Genomic DNA, 25097 nt, shown 5'->3' on the forward strand with positions numbered 1-25097 from the left:
TAAGAGACAGAGAGAGAGAGAGAGAGAGAGATAGAGGCAGAGGCAGAGACACAGCAGAGGGAGAAGCAGGCTCCATGCAGGGAGCCCAATGTGGGACTCAGTCCCAGGATTCCAGGATGACGCCCTGGGCCAAAAGCAGGCGCTAAACCACTGAGCCACCCAGGAATCCCCTTAAATACTTTATTTTTATGTAATTTCAGATTTATAGAAAAGTTAGAAGAATAGTTCAGAGAAATCCCACATTTCTTCCCATTCTCCAAATGGGAAAATCTTACTATTTGCTTTTTCTCTACTTTTCCTCTTTCTGTTTCTCTTTCTGGGCTGAAGGCAGCCGCTTAACTGAGTGAGCCACCCAGGTACCCCTTTCTGAACTGTTTTAAGAGCAAGTTGTGGACATGCTACTTGATTCCCAACTGCCTCATTGTGTATTTTCTAAAAAAAAAAAAAAAAAAAAAAAAGAAATTACCTCATATAGCCCGAATACAGTTATCAAAAACAGAAGATTAACATTGACTCAGTACTAATATCTAGTAAACAGTTCACATTCATATTTTACCGGCTGTGCCAATAATGTCTCATAGAAAAAAATCTTAAATCATGCATTGCATTTAGTTGCTGTTGTCTCTTTAGTCTTATTAAATTGGGGACAATATGAGTCTTTGTATTTTAGGACGTTGACTTTTTGAGGAATATAGCTGTTTATTATGTAGATGTTTTGTCTGACAGTTCCTCATGATTAGATTCAGATTATGTACTTTGGGCAAGAAGACAACAGAAGTGATGTTCAGTCCTCCTTTGTGCATGTGTCTCAACAGACACATGCTGTTGAGTAGTCCCACTACTGGTGGTATTGACTTTGATAATTTTATTAAGGTGATATATGTCAGGATTTTCTATTGTGTCATAATTATTTTACTCTTCATAGCTAGTAAATGGATTTGAAACTATACAGATATCTTGTTTTTTTTTTTTTCTAAGCCTTTGCCCACTAGTGTCCATTGATGATTTTTGCATGGATCTACTATGATTCTCAAGTAATTCTGTCATTTCTTCTACATTTTTTAGTTGCCTTTCAATTATAAGGATGAACTTTTCCTTTTCCCTATTTATCTGTCTGTATCAGTATGGACTCAGACATTCTTTCTGTCTTCAATAGGTTAGAGTTGTATCTTTTATTTTAATGTTCAAATTGTTCTGCATTTGCCAGTGGGAGCCCTTCAAAGTGACTCCTGTGCTTTTTTGACATGTCCCTACCATTCTTTGAGTGCTTCCTTATTTTTTGGTACAAGATGCTCAGCCTCATCTTAAAGTTTCTCTGATCCAGGCCTAGAATCAGCCATTTCTTCAAGAATCTCTAGTTCCTTTTAGTGTGGAGAGGTATGTAGATATCAAGATCTACATGCACTTATTGATACTGTGTTGTGATGGCTGCTAGGGCATCTTGGTAGAAACAGATAGACATATACATACATTAGTATATGTGCTTAGATATACATCTGGAAGTATATTTTTACATGTAGATCCATATCTACATGCGTTTTTTTCTTTATCTTCATTTATTAAAATCCACTCATACATACTGGTATCTCCAATTCCAGTCCAGCACCCTATAGTTTATTCTTTTCTATCCTTACCTTTTTCCATATGTTAACTCCCTTCAAAGTGACAATGAGCAACCTGGCTCCTATTATCAATAATATTGTTACTTAATTGCTCGATCCTATAGTGAAAACGAAATGGTTTCAAAATGGCTAACCTATGCCTCTGAACAAAAAAGGGCCTACTAGTTTGAGTTTCATTTTTGGGTAGCATTCTTCTCTTTAATCTGAAGGGATGTAGTCCAAATACCGTGTTCAAAGGTTGTTCAGATTAGGTTTTTTTTATGTCCTCTTCAGTGTAGTTACATTATTCATTTGAAATTCAATTTGTTTTGCTTGTATTCAGTATTAGTGTTCTTCCTCTCATCCTTGTGATTTTTATTTTTAAGTATATGAGATAATATAATAGCATATCATCAAACATTGGTTTCAAAAGGCAGGACTATACAGAAATTTCTCTTCGGAACAATGTCATTCCCTTCTGTTGTAATTCTCTTTCTCTGACAACTCTGAGCTTGGAATCTCCTCAGGGCTCTGTTGAGGTGAGTGATTCTCACTTCTGTCATAGTCTTCTGCTATGTCCTTCTGGACTCTCGGCTTCCCTACCACCCAGTTTGAACCTCTTTCTCTATCTATCTATCTATCTATCTATCTATCTATCTATCTATCTATCAAAAATCTATCTATCAAAATATCTATCAAAATCTCAAGTCCTCTGATATCTGTCCCCAGAGCTCTGCTTCCTTTTTTCTTTACCATCATTTGGAATAGGATTTTAGAAATGAAGAGAAAGAAAACATATCCTCAGTTTACTATCTTCTAAGAGAAATCTTATCTGATTGACACAGTTGCTTTTGTTTTCCAATATTTAGCATAGTGCTTGGCACATTATAGCTCCCTGGTAAACTTTCCTAGAATAAATAAAAGAATGAATATGACTATACACAGAAAGACGTGTGTTCTGATGTGTCTCAGACTTAAAAAAAAAAAAAATCAACAGCCTTTAATAATCTCAACTAACATGCTTTATCCCAATTTTTTTTTTTTTCAAAATCAATGTTTCATAATGAACCATATGCCACCCTATACCCATTTACAGTTCCTCCCCACCCTACTCCTGGCTGGTCTACTCTGTCTCTATGGGTATGCCTGTTTTGGATATTTCATACAAATAGAATAATATATTATGTGGCCTTCTGTGTATGGCATCTTCCATTTAGTATAACATTTTCCATTTTCCAAGGTTTATCCATCTTGTAGAATATATCAGTACTTCATTCCTTTTTATGGTTATGTGATATTTAATTGTATGGGTAAAACACATTTTGTTTATCATTTATGAATTGATGGACGTTTGAGCTGCTTTCAGTTTTGGGGCATTTTGAATACTGCTTTGAGCATTTGCATACAGCTTTTTATGTGGACATGTTTTCAGTTTTCTTGGATATATATTTAGGAATGGAAATGGTACATTATGTTGGCATAGTGGAATATTATGAACAACCATATGCCCCCCAAAAATAAGACAATTTAGATGAAATGATAAATTCTGAGAAAGACAAATTATCTAAACCAACTCAAATAAAAAAAAAAAAATGTAAATAGACTTAAAGCAAGAAAGTAAATGAATCATTAATATTAAAGCCTTTCCAAAAAGAAGAACCTAGGCCCAGATGACTTTAGCAGTGAGTTCTATCAGATATAAGAAAAAATAGTTAATCTTTAGCCATCTTCCAGAAGAAAGAGGAAGGATAGCTCATTGAATGAAGTCAGTATTACCTCTATACTAAAGCCAGACAAAGATACCACAAAAAAGAAAATTACAGGCCTGTATCCCTTATGAAAATATACACAAAAACACTCAGCAAATTTTAGCAAATCAAATCCAGTAACATACAGAAAAGATTATACATCACCACTTAGGGGGACTTGTCCCAGAAATGTAAGGTTTGTTTAATAATAACGGAACATCAAATAATGTAATACACCACACCGGTAGAATAAAAGACCAGAACCACATGATCATCTCAGCAGATACAGGAAAAGCATTTGACAAAATCCAACATAATAAAAACCTGGAATAGAAGGGAACTTCCTCACTTGATAAAGAATAAACAGCACCAGCTAAAATCCTACAGCTAACTGGATACTGCATGGTGAAAAGACTGAATACTTTTCCCCTAAAATTGGGAACAAAGCAAGCTCTCATAGACTTTGAATTAAAATTGTACTAGAGGTTATAACCAGTTTAACAAAGGGGAAAATTTTAAAACATCCAATTTGGGCTGCCCAGATGGCTCAGTGGTTTAGCACCTTCAGCCCAGGGCATGATCCTGGAGGCCTGGAATCTAGTCCCGCGTTGGGCTCCCTACCTGGAGCCTGCTTCTCCCTCAGCCTGTGTCTCTGCCTCTCTCTCTCTCTCTCCCTCTTTCTTTCTCTCTCTCGGTGTCTTGCTCTGTCTCTCATGAATAAATAAATAAGATCTTTAAAAAAAATAAAAATAAAACATCCAATATGAAAGAAGAGAAGTCTAAAGTCCTTATATGCATTATTCTATATATATATAAATCCCAAGGAATCCACATACCAAAGAAAACTACTAGGACTAGTAGATGAATTTAGTGCTGTTTGTTGGATACAAGATCAATATATAAAAATCAATTGCATTTGTATGTGTATCAATGAGCAGTCCAAAGATAAAATTACTAAAATAATTTTATTCATAATAGCTTCAAAAAGAATAAAATACTTGGGAATAAATCTAACAAAAGAAGTACAAAACTTACCCAGTGAAAACTGTAATTTGCTGAGAGAAATTAAAGAAAGTCTAAATAAAAGGAGATATTCCATGTTCATAGTTTGGAAGATTCAGTATTTTTAAGATGACAGTATTCTCTGAATTGATCTATAGATTCAATACAATTATAGTCAGATTTCTAGCAATTTTTTGGCAGTAATTATGATAAATTCATTCTAAAATATACATAGAAGGGAACCAGAATAGCCAAAATAATTTTGAAATAGAATGACATTGGAGGACTTAAATATCCTGATTTCAGAGTCTAGTATAAAGCTATATAATAAAGACAGTATCTGCCAGCATGAAGACAAATAATAGATTAATGGAACAGAATCAGGAGTCCAGAAAAAAACCTTTAGATATATACTCTGTTGACTTTTGACAGAGGTACCAAAGCAATTCAATAGCAAAAAGATACTGAGACAATTAGATGGTTCCAAGACAATTAGATGTCCATATACATGAAGATGAATTTAGACCCTTTCTTTATACCAGGCACAAAAATTAAGAAGGAAGGATCAAAGGCCTAAATATAAGAAATAAAACTTTTAGAAAGCAAATAGAAGATCTTTATGACCTTAGGTTAGGCAAAGAGTTTGAAGATACAGCACCAAACAATCCATAGAAGAAAAAAATTGATAAATTGGAATTTTTTTGTACTTCAAAAGCAGAATCTTTTGTTCTAAAGGAGACATTTTAAGAAAATGAAAAGATACCCACAGACTTGGAGAAAACATTTGTAAATTATATGTCTGATAAAGGAGCTGCATCTAGAGCATATAAATAAATAAGATTAAGTAGTAAAAATACAAAAATATAAACAGCCTCATTTTTTTTTTAAGATTTTATTTATTCATGAGAGGCAAACAGAGAGAGAGGCAGAGGGAGAAGCAGGCTCCATGCTGGGGGGCTTGATGTGGGACTGGATTCCAGGACTCCAGGATCATGCCCTGAGCTGGAAGGCAGACACTTAACCACTGAGCCAAAAGCCTCATTTTTAAAAGGACAAAGGTTTTTAATTTAATACACATTATACCAAAGAACATACAGAAATGGCCCAGTAGAACATGAAAAGATGCTCAACATTATTACTCATCTGAGAATTGTAAATTAAAACCATAGGTATTTTTCATACTCACTATATAATGGCTATCATCAAGAAGACCAAGAATAACAAGTGCTGCCCTAGAACCTATACACATTGCTGGGGCAGTGAAAATGATACAGCCACTTTGGAAAACACTTTGGCCGTATCTTTAAAAGTTAAATGTAAATTTTTCATTTTTGTCTGGTAAGTCCCCAAGAGAAATGAAAGCATGACCACACAAAAAATTTTGGTAGAGATGATCATAGCAGCATTATTTATAATAACCAAAAACTGGAAACAAGTCAATGCCCATCCACTGTGAATCAGTAATGGTCTATCCTCATGCAGTAGTCTACCCATCCAGTGGTACTTTCCAGCCAGAAAAAGGAAGTATTATTTTTGCTACAACATGGATAAACCTTGAAAACCGTATGCTAACTGGAAGAAGCCAGATGAAAAAGATTACAAGTCATATGATTCCATTTATGTCTAGTGTCCTGAAAAGGTAAATCTACAGAGAGAAAAGCGAATGACTAGGTGAGCTGTAGGTGGGAGTGGAATGTGACTGCAAATAGGTACAAGGGACCTTTTCTGAGTGGTGGTAGTGTCATAAACTGGGCGCAGTGAGTGATAATTATACAACTTGGTAAATATATTAGAAACCATTGAATTTTGTGTTTAAATTGGGTGTATTTTATGGCATAAATTATACCTCGAAAAATCTATTTTCTAAAAGAGAAGATGAGGTAGGAAGTGACAGGATATGCCAAACACTATATATTCTTGCATGTAACTTTCTACTAGCCTTCCAGGTAGGTGATGGCATCTTATTTTGTTGTTGAAGACAATGAAGCTCAGCAAACATCAGTTCTTTGGTCAAAGTTTCCCAAGTAATTATGTTGCCAAGAATATAAGAATATAAGGTCATAAAATGTTGATTAAAATGTGATTCACTGGCTAGGAGAATTTATTTGAAAATTACTGGTGCTCATATGACATATTCTTATTGAAAGCACCTGGGAGTGGTTTCTGGGGTCAGGTTAACTTTGCCACTGAGAATGACTGGGACTTTCTTTATATACACATGGGATTTTAAGAGAGTGACACTGAATGGTCTGTCTGAAAACAGTGGCAATGGAGAGTGAAAAAGGCCTATATTAAGCCTTTGACCTCAAGACAAGTATATATACATACATAAAAGGGTAGATAAGGTGAGAAATTGGGCAAGAAAAGATTGAAAGTGCGTTGAAATATCTTAGTAGTACAAGAGAAATGAGAAAAAACGTTTATCTTTCTAAATAGAACAAGAGGCAGGTCTTATAGGTATCAAAGTGGAAGAGTGTGAATCTGCCCAGCATAGGACCCAGCACTGCATCAGGGGCTCAGAGATAAAGAGTGATCAGGTAAATGTAGAACCGAAACAATAATGGAGCCATGATTAATGATACCCACACAAGTATAGTTGTATTTAGGGACAGAGCGATAAAGAGGAAACTTTATCTGTTTTTGAGAAGGGAGAAAGAGGAGTAAGTGGTCCCTTTTTGACTAGCAGTAAGAAAGATATGTTTATGGGATTCACTGAGACCACATAACACTTTTGTGCAGCAGTATGGGGGCGGGAAGAGTGGAGTCAGTACTGAAACAGATGATGTCGAATTTCCTCCCAGCTCCATGGTGTGTGAAAGAAACATTTCCTTAGCGTTAAAATGAGAAGATAGTTGAATTCTGGATGTTCTTAGTATAGATCAGAAGGCTCGAGAATAGATTTAGGAAGATAAAACTGATTTTTTTAAGAGAGAGTCTTCCTCAGCTTAGTGATAGATTTTATTACCAAAAGGTTATCTTTTACATAAGATCTTTGTTCCAATGTGTTTATGGGTTTGAAATATTTATTTTTGATTGGGCGAGTTCTTCTATAATTTATCAGGTCTTTTATAACCCACAGAAATATTATACTGAAAATTTATAGATGCTTTTTGTTTTTTGAGTTCTCTGTCCTGAGAAAATACCACTTAGGTTCTGTTTTATCCATCTATATGGTTGGTGATATCCTAGAACATAGTGAGTTTCAGTAAATTAAGTTCCATCTGATGTAAGCAGCCCGTGTTTGATATGTGGCATTTACTGAGAACTGACATAAGAGAGCCTGTTCTATATTGCCTTCTGTAAATAGCATCAGAATTACAGCTCACTGGGGACAGCTGGCATCTGCTTTACAGAAGGTTTTCTATCCTGTGACTGTCTGATGAGTCATTTCTACTTTAGGCCAAGAGACTACATTCTTTATATCACACTTACCTTTGTGACTCAACAGGTCTAACTTCTAGACATATTTAAGACCTGTACTGGCCAGCACTAGCCTCGCGTGCTTTATAAGCACATAAAATGGGAGTGGTTCACATGGAGATGTGCCACCAGAAGTGTAAAGTATATGCCATTTTCAAAGACTTCATATGAAAAAAATACTCTTGATACTGATTTCATGTTAAAATGATAATATTGTGGAAATATTTTAACCTAGTTCTTTTTAGTATTTTCATTAGGACCACTAGAAAACTTTAAATTATATATATTATATTTCTGTTGGACAACATTGATTATATAATTCCAGTGTGAGTGTGTTTTAGTTTTCAGCAATGCTATTTGTAAGGTCAATTTGTTGTTTGTATAGAAATGTTTGTTGTTTTCCTTACAACACAAAAGAAGTTTGATGTCTTTTTTTAAAGGTCTCTCAAATAACAATTTCCTAGAGATTCATTTTTCATGCTTTTGGTGAGATTCATAATATCCTTGTGTGTTACTGTTTCCACGAATAAAAAATATGTATATACCACAATAGGCTCTTTGAGAGCTGATTTTCATTATAAAATAGCTCCTTAAATTTTTCAATGCAAAGAAGGCATCTAGACTTGGGCCCTTATTTTCATACTATTTCTGCAGATGTTATTATTCACACTTAACTTTAGAAAATTATATAACTTTTAGTTTTTCTTACCTTCATTGTTTTGTTTTGATTTTTCTATAGAGACTAAGATTTCTGATCAAAAATGCTTTTCAGAAGCAAGGATTGTTTTGCTTCAGTGGTTCTTCCCCATACCAGTTGTATTCCATAGTTAAAGCTTCTGTGATTCTTTCTTTCATTTTTTGAATAAGAAATTGGAAATAGAAAACTGTTCTCTATTTATTTTATGGCTCTTGCCTCTTAAAGTGTAGGGTTTGTGCTTTTGGTTCTAAAATGTTAATTTCCGTAGCATTGCTAAACAAGGTGAGAGCAAAAGGACACATCCCAAGAAGGTTATTGGATGGTAGGTTAACTGGCAACTGTGGAGCCTAGAGTAGGGCTGAGCAAAGCCATGGTTCTCGCAGCATGCCCCACCAAAGGTCACTCTCTCCTCTGGTTCTGCCTCCAGGCACCACAGACAGCACCTCCAGCAACACTGCCACCGTCATCTCCACAGCGCCACCGGCTTCCTCAGCAGTCACTTCCCCCTCGCTGAGCCCCTCCCCGTCCGCCTCAGCCTCCACCTCCGAGGCATCTAGTGCCAGTGAGACCAGCACAACACAGACCACCTCCACTTTGTCCTCTCCTCTTGGGACCAGCCAGGTGATGGTGACAGCGTCAGGGTTGCAAACAGCCGCGGCTGCCGCCCTCCAGGGGGCTGCACCGCTGCCTGCAAATGCCAGTCTCGCTGCCATGGCTGCCGCTGCCGGACTGAGCCCAGGCCTGATGGCACCTTCGCAGTTTGCAGCTGGGTAAGGAGTTCCCACCCCCGATACCTCTGAAAACCAGCCAGGAGTCATCCCTCCAATTACTTGTAGGGGATACTCCCATCACCACCTTAAATGCAAAAAAAAAAAAAAAAAATCTCTTTAAACCCATTTTCTCTTTGGAACAGGTAGCTCTGTGGTAGCACAAAGGCCTTGGTTATAGCTGGACTTAGGTTTCTTAGTGCCCTGGGGAAGCAGCAATCATATTGTTATTTCCAGATGAAGACCTAGAACACCAGGCCATCAGAGTTGATCTGTGTGAGTTGTGGGTCCAGGAGGAATGCCCAGAATTCTCCATTTAAACTCTCTCAGCTGTCTGCTTTCTAATTGTCAGACACAGACATTCGATAGAGTAATAAGATCCTCAATTTTATCTTATCAAACATAATAAGGATAACTTTGTAAATATATTCCTTTCTCTGGCATTTTGTTTTGTTTTGGAAGAAAAGTGAAGTAATTCAAAGAAGAGTCAAAGTGACTGTGCAGGCTTTAGGTTTTGTGTGGATCATATCCTTATTTTGCTTTGTACAAGTAAGCATCAAAGAAAACAGTAAACTTATTCTCATAAGGAGAATAACAAATATTTCCATATACTTCCCCAGCTGTATTTTCTTCTTTCTCTTATCCCTTTGGATATATTGTGCCTACATTGTAATGAAGTGACTGCTCTTTTGGACTTGCAGAGGTGCCTTACTCAGTCTCAATCCAGGGACCCTGGGCGGTGCCCTCAGCCCAGCTCTCATGAGCAACAGTACACTGGCAACTATTCAAGGTCAGTAGAATTTTTCTTCTTACTTAGGTCTTTTTTTCTTTTTCTTTTTTTTTTTTTTTTTTTTTTTTAATGAGGGAAGTTTGCTTTGCTAGAGGTGAAGTTGATGGGGAGAGAGAGTTAAATTGATAATGCTGACTTACTTGAGGACCAAGAAGATGTCCTTGTAAAAACAATTTTCTACAAGAAGTCTAGGTGTTAGTTTGTAAGAACAGGAAATATGCTTAGTTTCTAGTATTGTAAAAAAACAGGACTCTATGTTGATATTTATTCTTTTTATTTATTCATGAGAGACACAGAGAGAGGCAGAGATATAGGCAGAGGGAGAAGCAGGCTCCATACAGGGAGCCTGATGTGGGACTTGATCCCAGGTCTCCAGGATCACGCCCTGGGCCAAAGGCAGGTGCTTAACTGCTGAGCAACCCAGGTGTCCCTGATATTTGTCTTCTTATGTGAGTAGACTTGGAGGCAGAATTTCCCCCTGATAAACTTACCTAAATAGGCATCCAAGATCCATCCTCAGGCTAACTTGACCAAGAAAAAAAAAAAAAGAAAGAAAGGAAGAAAGGAAAAGAAAAGAAAAAAGAAAAGAAAAGATCTCCTAGTCCCCAACCCCAACCCTAAGAGAGGCACATGTGAGAAGGTCCAGTAATGAATTAACATTAGAGCACATTATGCAGACTTTAGGAGTACCTTCATTGTTAGGTTCTGCCCTTTTTTATCCCCGTCAGTTTAGAGCATATATTCTCTTGGATTGTCTCATTTCCAAGCCCAGATGCATCTCTTTTGGATTTAGCATGCTATCCAGTCTAAATCCACTCATTCCATATAGGGAAGGGTTTGCCTTGTTTGGCTTCTGAGCTTTGTGTCTGAAGATGCTATGTTATGTGATTCAGGAAGACAATTTGAGACATCACTGTATTAATCAGAGAATATTTTTCTCCTTAAAATTTAAATGGTTTAACCTCTTAAATGAGACTTCCTGGGACCAAAAATAAGCTGTTAGCCAACCTCAATTAAGATTAGTGTTTTATGAATGATACCTCCACAGTATACTATAGAGAATATGAGTTACAGACAAATCTAAGACATAATTTAGATTAGATTGCTCTTTCTAGGGTTCCTAGATCCGATTCCAGCATGCCCCTCTCCACCCCTAACACCAAGCAATTCTTATATACCAGCAGGGGATCTGAGAGTTCAAATTAATTCTGATACTGTCTACCTAGAGACAGTGTCAGATTCCACAGGTTAAGAGCTCAGTCCTACAAGGCTGCTCCTGCTCTCTCCCATCAGTTGTAAGCCCAGGCTGTTACTATCAGTACTTCTGACCAAGTACAGATTGGAGGTTCTAGCAACCTCTTCCTTAGATTGTTTCTGTTACTTTGCTAGAGCAGCTCACAGAACTCAGGGAAACATTTATGTTCACCAGTTTAATAAAGGATATGATGAAGGAAAGAAATCAATAGTCAGATGAAAAGATACATAGGGAGAGGTCCCAGACAAAGGAATTTCTGTCCTCGTGGAGTTTGGGACCTGGCTCAGTGGCACGTATAAGTATTCCAGTTCTCCAAGAGTGGAAGCTCTCCAAAAAAAGACGTAAGATCTGTCCTCTTGGGTTTTTACAGAGGCTTCATGACCTAGTCATGATTGACTAAGCTATTTGCCCTTGGCTAATTCAACCTCCATCTCCTCTTCCCTCCCGTGAGGTTGGGGGTAGAATTGAAAGTTCTAGCCCTCTGATCACATGGCTGGTCCTCAAGGCAACCAGTCACTGCCCTTGGGTGGAGTCCTCAAGTTACCCGCACAGATATTAGGACCATTTCACCTTTTTGGCTCTGAAGCATTTTCAGGATCTGTGGATACAGACCAGATATATCTGAGAAATAACTAATTTGGTCATTCAGTCATTTGAATATGTATTATAAGTCATTATATGGCAGTTACCTTACATTATATTGACTTTCACATAGGATAAATGATACATAAAATTGATGATTAGACCTGTAAACCTTTTGTTATAGAAGGATTTCTTTTTGGCATAAGATTTGTGATAAATCACTTTTTCTCTTGCATGAGGGTGTACCTCTGGGCTGTAGTGATGCTACTAAGGCAGATGCCTTTCCCAGGGCACAGCTGAGTTTAGAACAAGTACCCTCTGGGAAGATCTAGAACTATTCTGTAACCCTAAGAACTATTCTGTAACTGAAACATTCCCTTCAGTCCCCCTAGCTTTCTTTATATATACTAGAGAAGAAATTAAACCAAAATTTTAATGCCGTTAGAAAACCCCTCAAATCTACATTTGAAAATGTGGTTTTATGGGTGGGAGGGTATTGGAGGGGTTGTCAGATGACAGAAGATATTGAGAGTGCAGAATTATTTCAAAGAAAAGTTCAGTGATGGCTTCTATGGAGCAGCGACAGCGTCATAGAGAAATTCTCCCTCATGAGAGCAGGCCCTGACCTCAGCTAGCCCCTAAGGCCGTCTGCCTCAGTGCCTCTCTGCTATCCTTCTCCTGTGTACAAGTAAGTCCTAGGAATCAAATCGATGCCTCGGCAAGTGAAACAGTAACCACACGTTACATTTTATTTAGTAATAGAAAATTATTTTAGAACTAAAGCCATTTTGAAGGATCGTTTTCATCCTGTACATCATACTAAAAAACAAGTACTCAAATTTATCAATGATGCCAGTTATTGGCTAAAAGCTAACCATATTTTAATGCGCAGTCACTATACCTTGTTTGTCTTTTGAATGAAAGTAGTTTAAAATCAGCAATCTTGGGATCCCTGGGTGGCGCAGCGGTTTGGCGCCTGCCTTTGGCCCAGGGCGCGATCCTGGAGACCTGGGATCGAATCCCACGTCGGGCTCCCGGTGCATGGAGCCTGCTTCTCCCTCTGCCTGTGTCTCTGCCTCTCTCTCTCTCTCTGTGACTATCATAAATAAATTTAAAAAAAATATATTTAAAAAAAAAATAAATAAAATCAGCAATCTTCCTTAAAAACAAAATAATTGGACTTAATAAATCCTTATAGGAGGATGAGGTACTCTAGGGAGATGAGGCCCCAAGACGGCAGCATGTGTGATTCAGTAGTGCTTGGCTCTCCCCTCCCCTCCGTCCTGTGTGCTCATTAAATTATTTAATAATACAGCTGCTCAGTCTCTTCCAAAATTACAAATACACTTCAGTAGGTGACAGGAAAGTGTTATAAGAGAGAACATCAATGAAGGGCTGCACTCTTTCCACCCAGGTTGTAGGAAAACTCAGTGCATTTGATGTGTTACTTGGCTTCTCTAGAATGGTTTTAACATTTTCCTTTCTGCCTGTTTGGGGGGATTTTGTCTGTAGCTCTTGCTTCCGGTGGCTCTCTTCCAATAACATCACTGGATGCAACCGGGAACCTGGTATTTGCCAATGCAGGAGGAGCCCCCAACATCGTGACTGCCCCCCTGTTCCTGAACCCTCAGAACCTCTCTCTGCTCACCAGCAACCCAGTGAGCTTGGTCTCTGCCGCTGCGGCCTCCGCAGGGAACTCTGGACCTGTAGCCAGCCTTCACGCCACCTCCACCTCTGCTGAGTCCATCCAGAACTCTCTCTTCACAGTGGCCTCTGCCGGTGGGGCCGCTTCCACCACCACCACCGCCTCCAAGGCACAGTGAGCTGGGCTGCACGGGGCTGCCACTAGCCTTTTCCACTCGCGGCATGATGGGGCTGCCAGCCAGGCTGAGACTGAAAAATGTGATTGGCTTCCTCTTGCCATGTTTCAGCAGCAAGGGAAGAAGGGAGAGAAGGAAAAAAAAAATGCATACCAGAACAACAAAAGGATGGAGACAGGACAACATTTGCCTAATTTTGTAATAAAACACTGTCTTTTCAGGATTGCTTCATGGATTGGAGAACTTTCTAACCAAAAATTTAAAAAAAAAAAAAAAAGCAGAAACAAAAAAATCAAAAACAAACAAAAAAAGAAGTGAAAGGACTACTTCTCATTTCCAGCAGTCATGGTGACAAGTTAAGGTGGGTACCAATTCCAATATAGGAAGGGGGTTTCTTGTTTGTCTAAATTTCTTTTTTTCTTAAAAAAAAAAATCATTTTTATGGGTCTGTTGTACAGGCCATTAAGTCATAACAAGGTGTTTATAATCGTATCAATTGTGTTGGGGGTTCCTTTCTTAACTGGTACAATTTAGGCAGGCCTGTATTACTGTATCTCTATTATTATTGTTGTTGTTGTTATTGTTTTTTATATATATATATAGTTTGGACATGTTTATCTCTTGCTCCTGGATCCTATTTCAGTGAGCTCCCACACTGTGGGGAGGGAGGGTTTGGGGGTCAGGGGAGACTTACGTTCTTAACTGCGGGGAATGTTCTTGCTGGTTTCCTTATCCTTGATGACTCTTACAGAGGTGCTAGAAAATTATTTTCTTTTGCCACTTATGCAAGAGGCTTGGTGCAGAAGCTGAAGGCAGTGTGTGCAAACACTCCCACTCCACACACGCCCCCTCCCCCCATCAGGTGGTGCCTTTCGAGCACTTTTGCGTAGGAAGGAATTCCTGCTGAACTGTAGCTCTCACTCACCCCAGATCATTGAATGACCCTGAGGCCCAGATCCTGCGGTGCACAGGTGCTGCTTCTGCCACTTTCAGCGGGAACGGCCATGCGTGTTGCAGGACGGGATCTGGGCCCGAAGAGCAAAGACTACTGCAGACACCTGACTTGGTGGTTCTCCTGATTTCTTATCTCCTGAAAAATGCTCCTACTGTTGGTGTGTTTGTTTGTTTGTTTGCATTTTGTGGAAGTTTTTCATCCAAACTTCCTTTCATTTACTTGGCAAAGAGCGAATTGACTGATTGAAATTGGGAAACTCCGCCCTTCTTTTGTTTTCTAAAGGAACTCCACTAGACTATTGCCATCCATTCTATATCCCCAAAGAGGTGTGATGAGAAGAGTCTGAGGCCACCACCTTTGCTCTGGCCACAGACCCCTTTTCACTGGACGGCGCGTAAATCCCTCTAGCCCTGAGACTCTCCTTGCTGCCCTGACTGGGGAACGCACTTACTAGCTGGGCATGGGGTCTTTAGAACCTTTGAAGGACTTTGAGCAGGAACTTTGCACACACCTCAAGTGTCTCCTTGGTTTGTTAGTGATGCTCCAGCTTAGGCAGGTCACAATGGAAATACACGTCTCGCTGTACAATGTAGAAAGTGATATATAGCTTCTGGAATTGTTTTCAGGGTGTTTCTAGACTATGTACATGAGCCCACAGAGAGGAAGAGTTTATGGAAGTAGATGAAGAGGAATGGAGGGTAACATGGAAATTCAGTTCCCCTTCCTGTCAGTGTGCTGTCATTACAGTATCTATACCAGAATATTTCCCGGAAGCCGGGGTCACTGCAGTGGGGCTCATGTGAGCTCCCCTCCTTATCGGAGGTCAAGGTTCCCAGTTGGCGTCTGTGGGTGCTTGCTTATGTCTGTCTCTGGTGGCCCAAGACTGCACTTGCCCCCCTTTTAAGCTGGGGTCTGAGAGAGGGTGTGTAGGTCATTTTCATTCTGATCGCTCTGCTTGTGTCCCAAGGGAGCTTGGAATCTTTGTATTTGTCTCTTCACAGTGTTGAGAAAGGCAGTGACACAGACACAGTGCATATGTTTGTGATCATCCAAGTGGGAGACAGGCACCTTAATATTAAAAGGCCAGAAACATTTTTAGTCCCTTTGTTAGTTTTTCTTTCGTTGCTTCTGTCTTCCTGTTTTATTTCACAGAGTATTTAATTATCAACCTAAATTTCCTCTTCTTACCATTCACCTTCCCTAAAATTCCTCCCAAATCAGTGAACTGCAAGCAGGGAACTAACAAATGTCCATCCACCTTTTTTATGTGTGGTGTGTTTTTTTATGTTGTCGGGGGTTTTTTTTGTTTTTGTTTTTTTTTTAACTAAGCTTGAACCAAAGTCAATTTTTAGCAAGCTGCTGTACTAATGGACTAGTTTATAAACGTGCGTTTCAGACACATTGAGGAGATAGATGCTACTGACAATTTCTTTTTTCATTTGTCTTTATTAATTTTATATAAAAGTTGCTGCTTGTTTTAATCTTTTATGTTGGTAAATTGTAATATCCTCTGGGCAGACATTAACTTGATTTTAACTAGTGTATTTAGTTTGGTGTGTAAATAGAATGGCAGTGTCAGTTACTAATTTTTCTCCTCTCCATCTTGCTATTTCTCTGATGTAGTTACATTTAATTTGTTATCCTGACTTGACATGTCTAACTTTAGTCTGCGTAAATGGTTTTAGGGCAATCGGTAATACTGTGGTGCCCGGTGGAATGAGTCCCTCCCTCGGGAGAGGTAAGTTAGGAGGAAGGATTCAGGGAGGGAAATGCTGATACCCACCATCCTGGATTAGAGGTTATAGCATTAATTTCCCAAAACTGCTACCAAAGGAAGTATGGAGTCCTCCAAGACTCAAACCCAATGGGTTAAAAGGAAGGGCAAGGAAAGGCTGTGCTTGTTTGTTTTCCTGTGTGGTTCAAAAGATGCTCCCTCTCCCAAATAAGATTCACCAACAGACTTCAATATTTTGAAAGATCTTAAGCTTTAAATGTCAGTATGATGGTCCTCTACTCCCTGCCTTGTCTGTATTCTCTAGTCAATCTGGGATAAGGAGATTCTGCCTTTTTTGTGTGTGTGGATCCACTTTAGGAGGATAAACCTTAAACCAGCATAAAAATCTGTGTTTAAAAGAAATAAATCCTTAGACAAAGGTAACTTTTTAAATTTTTTTCATTTTTTTTCTTAAAGACAAGTTGTAAAATGAAAAGTACATTTGTACATGAACACATGAAACACTAAAACCCTTTGTTGATGGGTGTTGAGCTTCAAATCACCTCCCCATCACCACCCCTAGATATTCTGCTCATCAGACTGCTTCATGACTCAACCTTTAGTCCATTTTACTTTATATTCTTTTATCATCTCAAGAAATGCATTTTGAATTGAGTGAATCTCCTCAGCTAAGGTACTCAAACTCAACTTTAAACCCCTTTATACAGAGAGTCTGGAAATTAAGGGGACCATTTGATCAAAAAGAGGCGTTTGGTAGAGTCTCTGTGTTTCTAAGCGGATGGGCCAGATAGGTCATCATAACTCATTGTACATTCTTTTTTCCTCCTAATAATTATGCAAATTTTATTTCATCCCTGAATTTGGTGAATACATATTAAACCAAAGACTAATTCTGAATGCATTTATAGTGATACTCTATTTGCCCATGGTAATGGGCCCTCCCTAGGGCGTGGTGAATGTAATTGAATCCTGCTTATCACAAGCAGTGCAGTTTGCTCGTGAACTGTATTTATATGGGTCTGAGGGACAGAGCAGAAAGACTTGGAAAAGCACTTCTTGTAGGAACAGTATTGTTGTTCCTAATTTAAGAAGTTGAGTGCTCTATTAGTTCAAATGTTTCTGAAATTATATAGGCAGCTTTTTAGAATTAAAAAAAAAAAAAAGTTCATCTCCATTACCTGACCCAATATACACTTCCTTTCATTTGGTTGATAAGAAAGACCAATACCATCCCAATTTACTCAACTTATTACTCAAGAAATGGAACCAAAGGAATACAACTTTCATTTTGTGTAGGACCATACGTGTCTGTACTTTGTGGTGGCATTATTAGACATTAACAATCTTTTTTTTAAGGGAAAATAAGGTTATAATTAAAAGATTTTTAGTGAGATTATCATGCAATTTTGTTCTACATAATTCATTCATCGTTGGGGGAAAAAAGCACAATTATACCTCTTTTTTATATTATTTTCTCCTGTTCTCATGTATATATGGGAAGGTAGGGGAAACCTTGTCTGTATTATCCAGAAGCACAGATATTGCTCAACACAATATTGAAGGTCAGCCCAATCTTCAGCATTAAATTTTCTATTTAAATTGCTGGGAATGCTGGATATATTTGCAAATATAGGAAATCATTGCAGATTTTTAAAGTTATAAATCTGATAGTAAACATTGCAATTAGTGTAGAATAAACACTTGGCTTACAGAAGAAACTCTTTATAGTTCTTGTCTCAAGTTCCCAACCCTGGTCATCCTCACAAAACTTTCTTCACCAAGAAAGAAATAAACCCGTTGAGATAGGAAGATAAGGGAGAAGTGCTGGTGTAGAGAAGTCCACAGGCACCAGGGCTGGTGGAGGCAGTGATGGTGAGGGCACCCCACAGTCAGTCTGTAGTTTGACAACCCTCAGTCAGAAGAGAGCCTCAACAATTTGTTACGATATTTTGGCCAAATACTTTTTTTATTAAATCAGCATTTAAATTAATTTAAAGTTTGTTTATTCTTCAAACCATGATTATTGGAGCTGAAAATGTCAAGAGACCATCAGTGTTGACAGAAAAAATGACTTAAGTCCGGAAATTTAAAGTTATTCAAATGGGCAAGAATTGATGGATTACTTTGATCATAACCATTATGAGTTCATTTTTGTATGTGTGTGAAAAGCATGTAATGTGTGACATTGTTCATGTGGTCGTAGCCCTGGCCATTTTGAAGACGACACTATAAAATGGTAAATCTTTCTAAGAAATTACCTTCATTTTTGAGAAGGAAAAAGAATCTTTTGCCATTCTTTAAAAAAAATAACTAAGATCCGCTATTATGCAAGTTTACATAATGGCAGACACAGTACAAATGTGAGCTTGGACAGGAATAGGATAAAGAGACTGCTTTTTTCATTAAAAGCTGATACTAATCCTGTTCTGCCTCATTCTTTTCTTAATCCAAAGGGATTAAATGGGATACCCCTGAGATTTCCAGTAAGATATTTGAAAGGATTCCATTAGGAGGGCTGGGAACATGCTTTTTCTCAGATTTGTCCTGATTTGTAACCTGGTGCTTTCTTCTAATCGTCCTTATTCATGAAGCACTTGGTTCTTGTTTTGGCTCTTCTACTCTTGGCCTTTTCTAAAAGCAGTAGCTTGAGTGAGTCTTTCTTTGATTCTGTGACCTGGAGTTCCTTTCCCTCCGCCTTCTCTTCCTTTTCTTTTTGAATGGTGATAACCTTAATCTGTGAGGGTAATGCTGGTGGGTAACAGCTAGCTTCTGGCACCTTCATAAAATACCTCAGTGTAGCTTAGCATTGTTGCAGACCTGGTTTTAATCTAAAAACCAAATAAATAAAAAGAAGAAAACTTTATAAATAGTGGAAATAATTCTAGCTGTAGCATTTAGTTGAACTGATGTTTATTATGATAAACATGATTGATGCTGTATGTATTTGGGATCCTGTTTATAGGTTACAATTTATAGGGTTAGGGAGGGTTGGGATGGGGAGAGGAGGAGTTGATTATGTTAGAAGGAAAATGTTGCTCATGTGTTTGTTTTTCCTTATATCTGTCTTGCCAAAGGAAACTTGATTATCCCTGTGATGGGTTGGGGATTCATTGGCCTCTCTGTGGTTTGACCTGCTTTGCAGTGTGTGGCGGTGGTATGCAGGTTACATATGGGTTGTCCTGGAGGTTCAGGGTCCCCTGAGGCATTCACTCCCTTCCTATGGTCACCCTTGCCACCAGACCCTGCCATTCTCCCCTAAGGACTCATTACCTCTATGTACCAAGAGCTTCGGTGAAGGGTGTATGTACGGATATCTGGGTGTGTGGTTGAGAAATAGGCAGAAATAGACATGTGCCACTTAATTTGGAGAGGAAAGAGGAGTGCATGATGTATCTTGATCGAGGAAAACTGAAGTAATACCTGTTCTTTTTGTCACCCTGTCATGTTATTGAATGTTGTGCTAATAGGCCAACATTTTAAAACCCTACTTCCTTTTTTCATACCAAGGCTATTTCTGTCTAGACCAAAAATGCAAACAGAAGTAAAACTAAACCAAGCAGTTGAAAGCCAACCTGCTTGCCTCACATATGTGATAAGCATGACCTTTAGGGATTGGTAGATTGGTGAGATTGAGGAGAGGATTGTTCTTGCTGAGAATGTGAATGAGAAATCATACTGGTTTAGGAGAAATTAAAGAGCCCCTTCTGCCCATACAGACAGACTGTCTTGGTTCCCCATGTTCAGATATGGATTGTATCTCCCCCCCCAAAAAAAAAAAAAAAAAAATCAGACTGTATCTGATTTTTAAATAAACCATCCATCTCACAGAACTTGAGTGGGATTTGGTTTAGATACCAAAGACACTGCTATGTCATTGTTCATTCTTAAATTTTTAAAACAGGCAGAAAGAATAGGAGTGAAAGGTTGAAATGTGGGAAAAGCTGTACCTATGTCTCTTTTCTCTCCTCCCTTACCCACTTTTTGAAGGAAGTCTTGTTGGTTATCCTGGCTTTAGAAGAGAGATTGATTTAGTTTCACTCTGCTGACTCTGTAAAGATGGGTAGGGTTGCTCAGTATAGCCTTGATGTTCTTGGAATTGCTGGCAAATTATGGGGGGAGAGCAAAAGATGAAGGTAAAATTTTTTTCTTTATTTCCCTTTATCTAACGCTTATAAATAGAACCAGTACAGCCTGTTTGAGTTCAGATGATACCTAGTTGTGCTATCTCTGTTGTGTCACTTGTAAAAAGGATAAGCATTTTCAAGAGCAGGATTACATGGAAAACCAAAAGACTTTCCTTTACTCTCCCAGGGAGCTTTATCTTTCCAAAATGATTTTGTACATGAGTTCTAGGGAGTTAAGAATTTCATTGTCTTGGTGTACTATTGATGGGACACAGAAAGATGAGACATTTATTGCTCTCAATATTCTGTCAAAAAATGATCAGGTTGCAGAACGTCATGAAAGCTTTACTAATAATCTAATTGTTCTGACATTATATAAAAGTGGTATTACTATTGTGTGACTTTTCAAAGTGCTAGATAGGTTTGTAAGTAGGTAATAGGGTTATAGAAGGTAAGAGCACTTGACACAGAAGTTACAGGAAACAAGGTGTGCTTGATGGAACACCACTTTGAGCACAGAAGTGAGCCTCCCCCCAGGCCAGGGAGGGAAGGTGCCAGGTCTGGTTCTTTCTCTGCATCTGCCCACTCTGCGCCCGGCTCTGTCACCCAGCACCACCTTCGGGTTCAAACCCAGGACACTGTCAAAAAGTTCAGACCCCAAAAGTAACTTATTACAAAAAAAAAAAAAAAAAAACAACAACAACAGCAACAACAACAACAACAAAAAACCATTGAGGTCTGCTGCAAAGTTCCCCCGTGTTTTCTCTCTTCACTTGTTCATCCTTGTTTTAAGTCAGCCACCACCTTGCAAAAGCAGCTTTTCGGGCTTCTTTCATCACCTGGCAGCAGCATTGAGTTCTCTAACATTATATCCTGAAGTCTGCAGGCAGACGGCCGGATACGGTGCTGGGTAAAAAAACGAAACATCAAATCCTTCTTTATAATTGGAATCTCCTTTGAATGAAAACAGTGAGAAAGGACAGAGTCCTCCCAGTGTCTTCAAGTCTGGCAATACAGCAGGAAAGGAAATGCACTTTCAGAGGCTACAATGTAGGCAGTTGTGTCAGGAAAGGCTATCTGTAGGTGGGTGCGGTACCGCGTCCCAGAGTCCAGTCCCGCACGGACTTTCCTAAGAGTGGAGCGGAATGATGCCCGCCCCGGTGGATTTAAGACTGCAGACACGGGGGGGTAGGGGGCGCGGGGAGGAAGGAGCAAGACACCTTGCAATCGTACTACAAGGGGCGCTTGGCAACATCGGAGGTGTGGGGCCCCTGAGACCAAGGGAGAGGCAAGACTTCCAGCTCCTCCCCTCTGCCGTAGGGAGCACTGCACCGTATTACTCAGCCCCCCCCCCCCCACATTAGACCGTAGTTCCAGTCCCTTTCTCTATGGTTGTAGCAAAGGCTAGGTGAGTAAGTGTGGGGCTTCTGCCCACCTCAAATCCAGGAGCTGTTGTATACCTCATTTCTAACTCGTGACTGAGTAACTTGCTTTAACTTTCTCTAAACCCTACAGAGTTGCCAAGTCTGCCCTCCCTCCTCTAAGCAATGTTGAACTCTGGCCTATAGCATCACGGGACCTGTAGCATAGGGTGGGACCTCCTAAAGCCTCTGAATGTCGCTGCTGAAAAGCTACTGCAAACTGAGGGCAAATTGCAATCTTCTATTTCTTTTTGTTGCAAGGGGTCTTCACAGGTCTCTTAACATCTCCTTTCCCTGCCACCCTGCCTTCAGGGGCTGGCCAGCTCTCCACTCCCCCACCCCCCCAGCCCACATTTTAGATTTCCCTAGTGGGTGGAGGCCATCCCCTTCCTCTCTGAGGCCTCAGGGTTCTGCTTATTTTCAGGACTTTGGGTGGAAGGGAAAAGACACCAAAGGCTCCTTTAAGCTGACTGCTGCATACACATTTCACTTTTTTTCCTTTGACATGACCAAAAAAAAAAAATCCAAATATTTAAGTTTTTATTATTATTAATATTATTATTATTTGACAATCTTGTATCCAATGGGCTCTCTAGAAGCTGCATCCCCAGCCCTTTCACCTTTTCTTTGAATGTAGTTCCCAACCTTTGATTCCCACCCCCAACGTTGAAAGAAAGCTTTGCCAGGTCTTAATACTGCTGCTATAAGCCAGGGGAGGGTGGTTTCTTTGTTTTGTTTTGTTTTTTAAATTTCCAGCCAAAACCAAAGATTCCTTAATGATTGTATAAACTCAAAACAAACAAAAAAACCAAAGAAAAGGGAAGTCTTCAGCATCAATCCAGTCTGTGGCGTCCTGGCATTTAGAGGAGTGAGGCTGGGGGTGGGACGGGGACCTCTGACCCACGGGAAGGGTAGGAGGCTCTTTTGCCGTGTTTTGGAGTTTGTGGAGGTGCATCCTCAGTAGCTTTGGCCCTGGCCAGCTCGTGAATGTGCCGTGGGGAAAATTGGCATTTCAGACTTTCTAAAACAGACGAAACGCCATCACCCGGATGCTCTACCCGACAATAACCACGGTCACCACAGGGGCTCAGCACAGGGACTGGGAGGCTGGGGATGCTGCTGGACCGCTGGACCCACAGAGTGGGGGGAAGTTGAAGACACTGGTGCAGGACTGGCTGCTCTGCTGGGTGCTTGGACCTCTGGGGTCATGACAGTGAGTACACGCCAAGGTGCCCTTCTGAGCCTTTTCTCTTTTCCTTTACTGGAACTGCTTGGAAGTGGCTGCCCTGTTTGTGAGAAAACATGCAGAACGATTACCAAGCTTTTCATGTATCCTTGCTGTAGTTGGTTTCCTTTGGCAGCACCACTGTGCAACTATGCATTGTATCTCACAACCTTTGTGCTAGGTAGATGCCTGTGACTTTTTAACTTGGGGGGTGGGGGGATTGCAAATGAAGGAACTTTTTACATGGATCTTTTTAATCTCAGTTGATTGGGGGAGGGGGGTATTTGGTTCTAGGGTCATACAAGCTCTATCCCAAAGCAAAATCCAAATGTTAATAATATTAGCCTGATGCAGATACCAAAGATGATTTCTTTCCTGCAGAACCTTAGACTTGTGTATTAAGTACGATTACCCAGCACTTGCATTAGTCTAACCTCAGTAATTCCAAAGCTTAGATGTATATTTTGGTATATTTCTGGGATATTAAAAAAAAAAATGTCGTTTAACTTCTTGTTTGTTTCAGTGTAATGCTCTTAAAGTCATAGCATGAAAATAACTGAACTGTCCTATTCTTAGTAGTTTGAAATAATAGTATTTTTGTATGTTTTGGGTGTGTCTATGTATTAACATAACAGTTTTCACTGCCTAGGTGTTCATAATAAAAAAAGAAAATGAAAAAGTTCTGAGTGTACATAATATTCAGTAATAAACTTCCACCAGGTTCAATTTGGTTTGCATATTTGCTGATTACTGTTCCCAACTGGGATTTTGTTTTGTTTTAAAGAGACAGTGATCGTGTTTTCCTAAAGATGTTTTCTCTCTCTCTTTCTCTCTCTCTCTCGTCTTTTAATATCTTAACTCTCCCCCACACTTTTTTCTGTTCTTCCTTTTTTTTTTTTTTTTTTTTTTTTTTTATATTGATTCAGGGGTGTTTTTCCACTGTTGTCAAGGGAGGGTCATAAGGGGGACTGACCCCCTGGCCTCCTAGAACTTTTTGTTTTATGTACTTAAGTTTAAAATGTGAGTTTGAGTTCTCTTTTGTGGAAACTTAAGATGTGGTGTAAATGATTCTTTCCAAAATTGTCCAGCAGCTTTAATGAGGCAGTGACAGTTTCTGAGTAGTTGGTTGGGAGTCCTTTGACATTTCTCCTTAGATAACTTTGCAGTCTGGGTGGCTATTGTGTAGCCTCACTGCCCCAGAATGCCTGCTTAGCCATTTCCCCTTGATAGGGATGTTTTCTAAGAATCTGCTGATAACTTGGAGTTTGGGGGACCTTGTTATCTGGGCCCCTGGGAAACATGTGTTTTCTTGATTTTGAAAACCCAAAACACAAGCAACTTTACATTTGGGGGAATTAGCTGATGTGCCTCCCAGAGGCTTAAGGAGGTGGTGGGGAATATGAGCGGTGCTGTCTCTTTAAAAGTGCCCTTTATATGATTCCCCCTCCTGGGGCCTCCTGCAGGGGCTGTAGGCTTGGGAGAGATTGCGTAGGTGACAGTGAATCAGAATGAAATGGTAGATTTTGTGTAGATGCATTTGTCTGCTGTAATTTTTATATATATATTAAACTTACTGTAACTGTACAGTTCGTTTCTGTTGTAAAACATCATTAAACCATTTTCCAAGTGTTTTCACATTGTTGGAGTTTCCTTGAAATTGTATGTTGGTGTTCTGGATGCTTCCCGCACAGAGGGCCACCTAGGCCTTCTGGTTGGTCTTTTCCAGAAAAGCAGGAGCTCCCAGGAGACCCAGGCACATGGGTTCCTGGGTCCTACTGTGCGTTTCCCCCTGTGCCCATGGGCCCTGCAGCCACCACACCTCTCCACCCACCTTCCCAGACCCTGGTCTAGAGCTCCCTGCCCTTCGAGTAGCTTTAGTCTCCTTCACACACCCCAGGGCTTCATGTGACCAAACACACAGACCCTTGACCGCTCCTGTGCCAGAACTCTTCAGA

At 39.6% G+C, this 25097-nt stretch overlaps 1 protein-coding gene across 5 annotated transcripts in view; it reads left to right on the forward strand.

Annotated features, from left to right (window-relative positions):
• POU2F1 (POU class 2 homeobox 1) overlaps nt 1-24773 on the forward strand; it is a 187006-nt gene extending 162233 nt beyond the window's left edge. For 4 of the 5 annotated variants that reach the window (XM_072830448.1, XM_072830450.1, XM_072830451.1 and 1 more), the window contains 3 exons: nt 8896-9238; nt 9937-10025; nt 13375-24773. In XM_072830448.1, coding sequence (XP_072686549.1) covers nt 8896-9238; nt 9937-10025; nt 13375-13685 — 743 coding nt within the window. In that variant the 3' untranslated portion in view covers nt 13686-24773. Of the gene's footprint in view, nt 1-8895; nt 9239-9381; nt 9512-9936; nt 10026-13374 lie in introns of those variants that run through there. The other variant, XM_072830452.1, reaches the window with a different exon arrangement.
• Nucleotides 24774-25097: the final 324 nt, after the last annotated feature.

This window comes from Canis lupus, chromosome 6 (assembly GCF_048164855.1).
Source record: "Canis lupus baileyi chromosome 6, mCanLup2.hap1, whole genome shotgun sequence".
Classification (NCBI taxonomy): domain Eukaryota; kingdom Metazoa; phylum Chordata; class Mammalia; order Carnivora; family Canidae; genus Canis; species Canis lupus.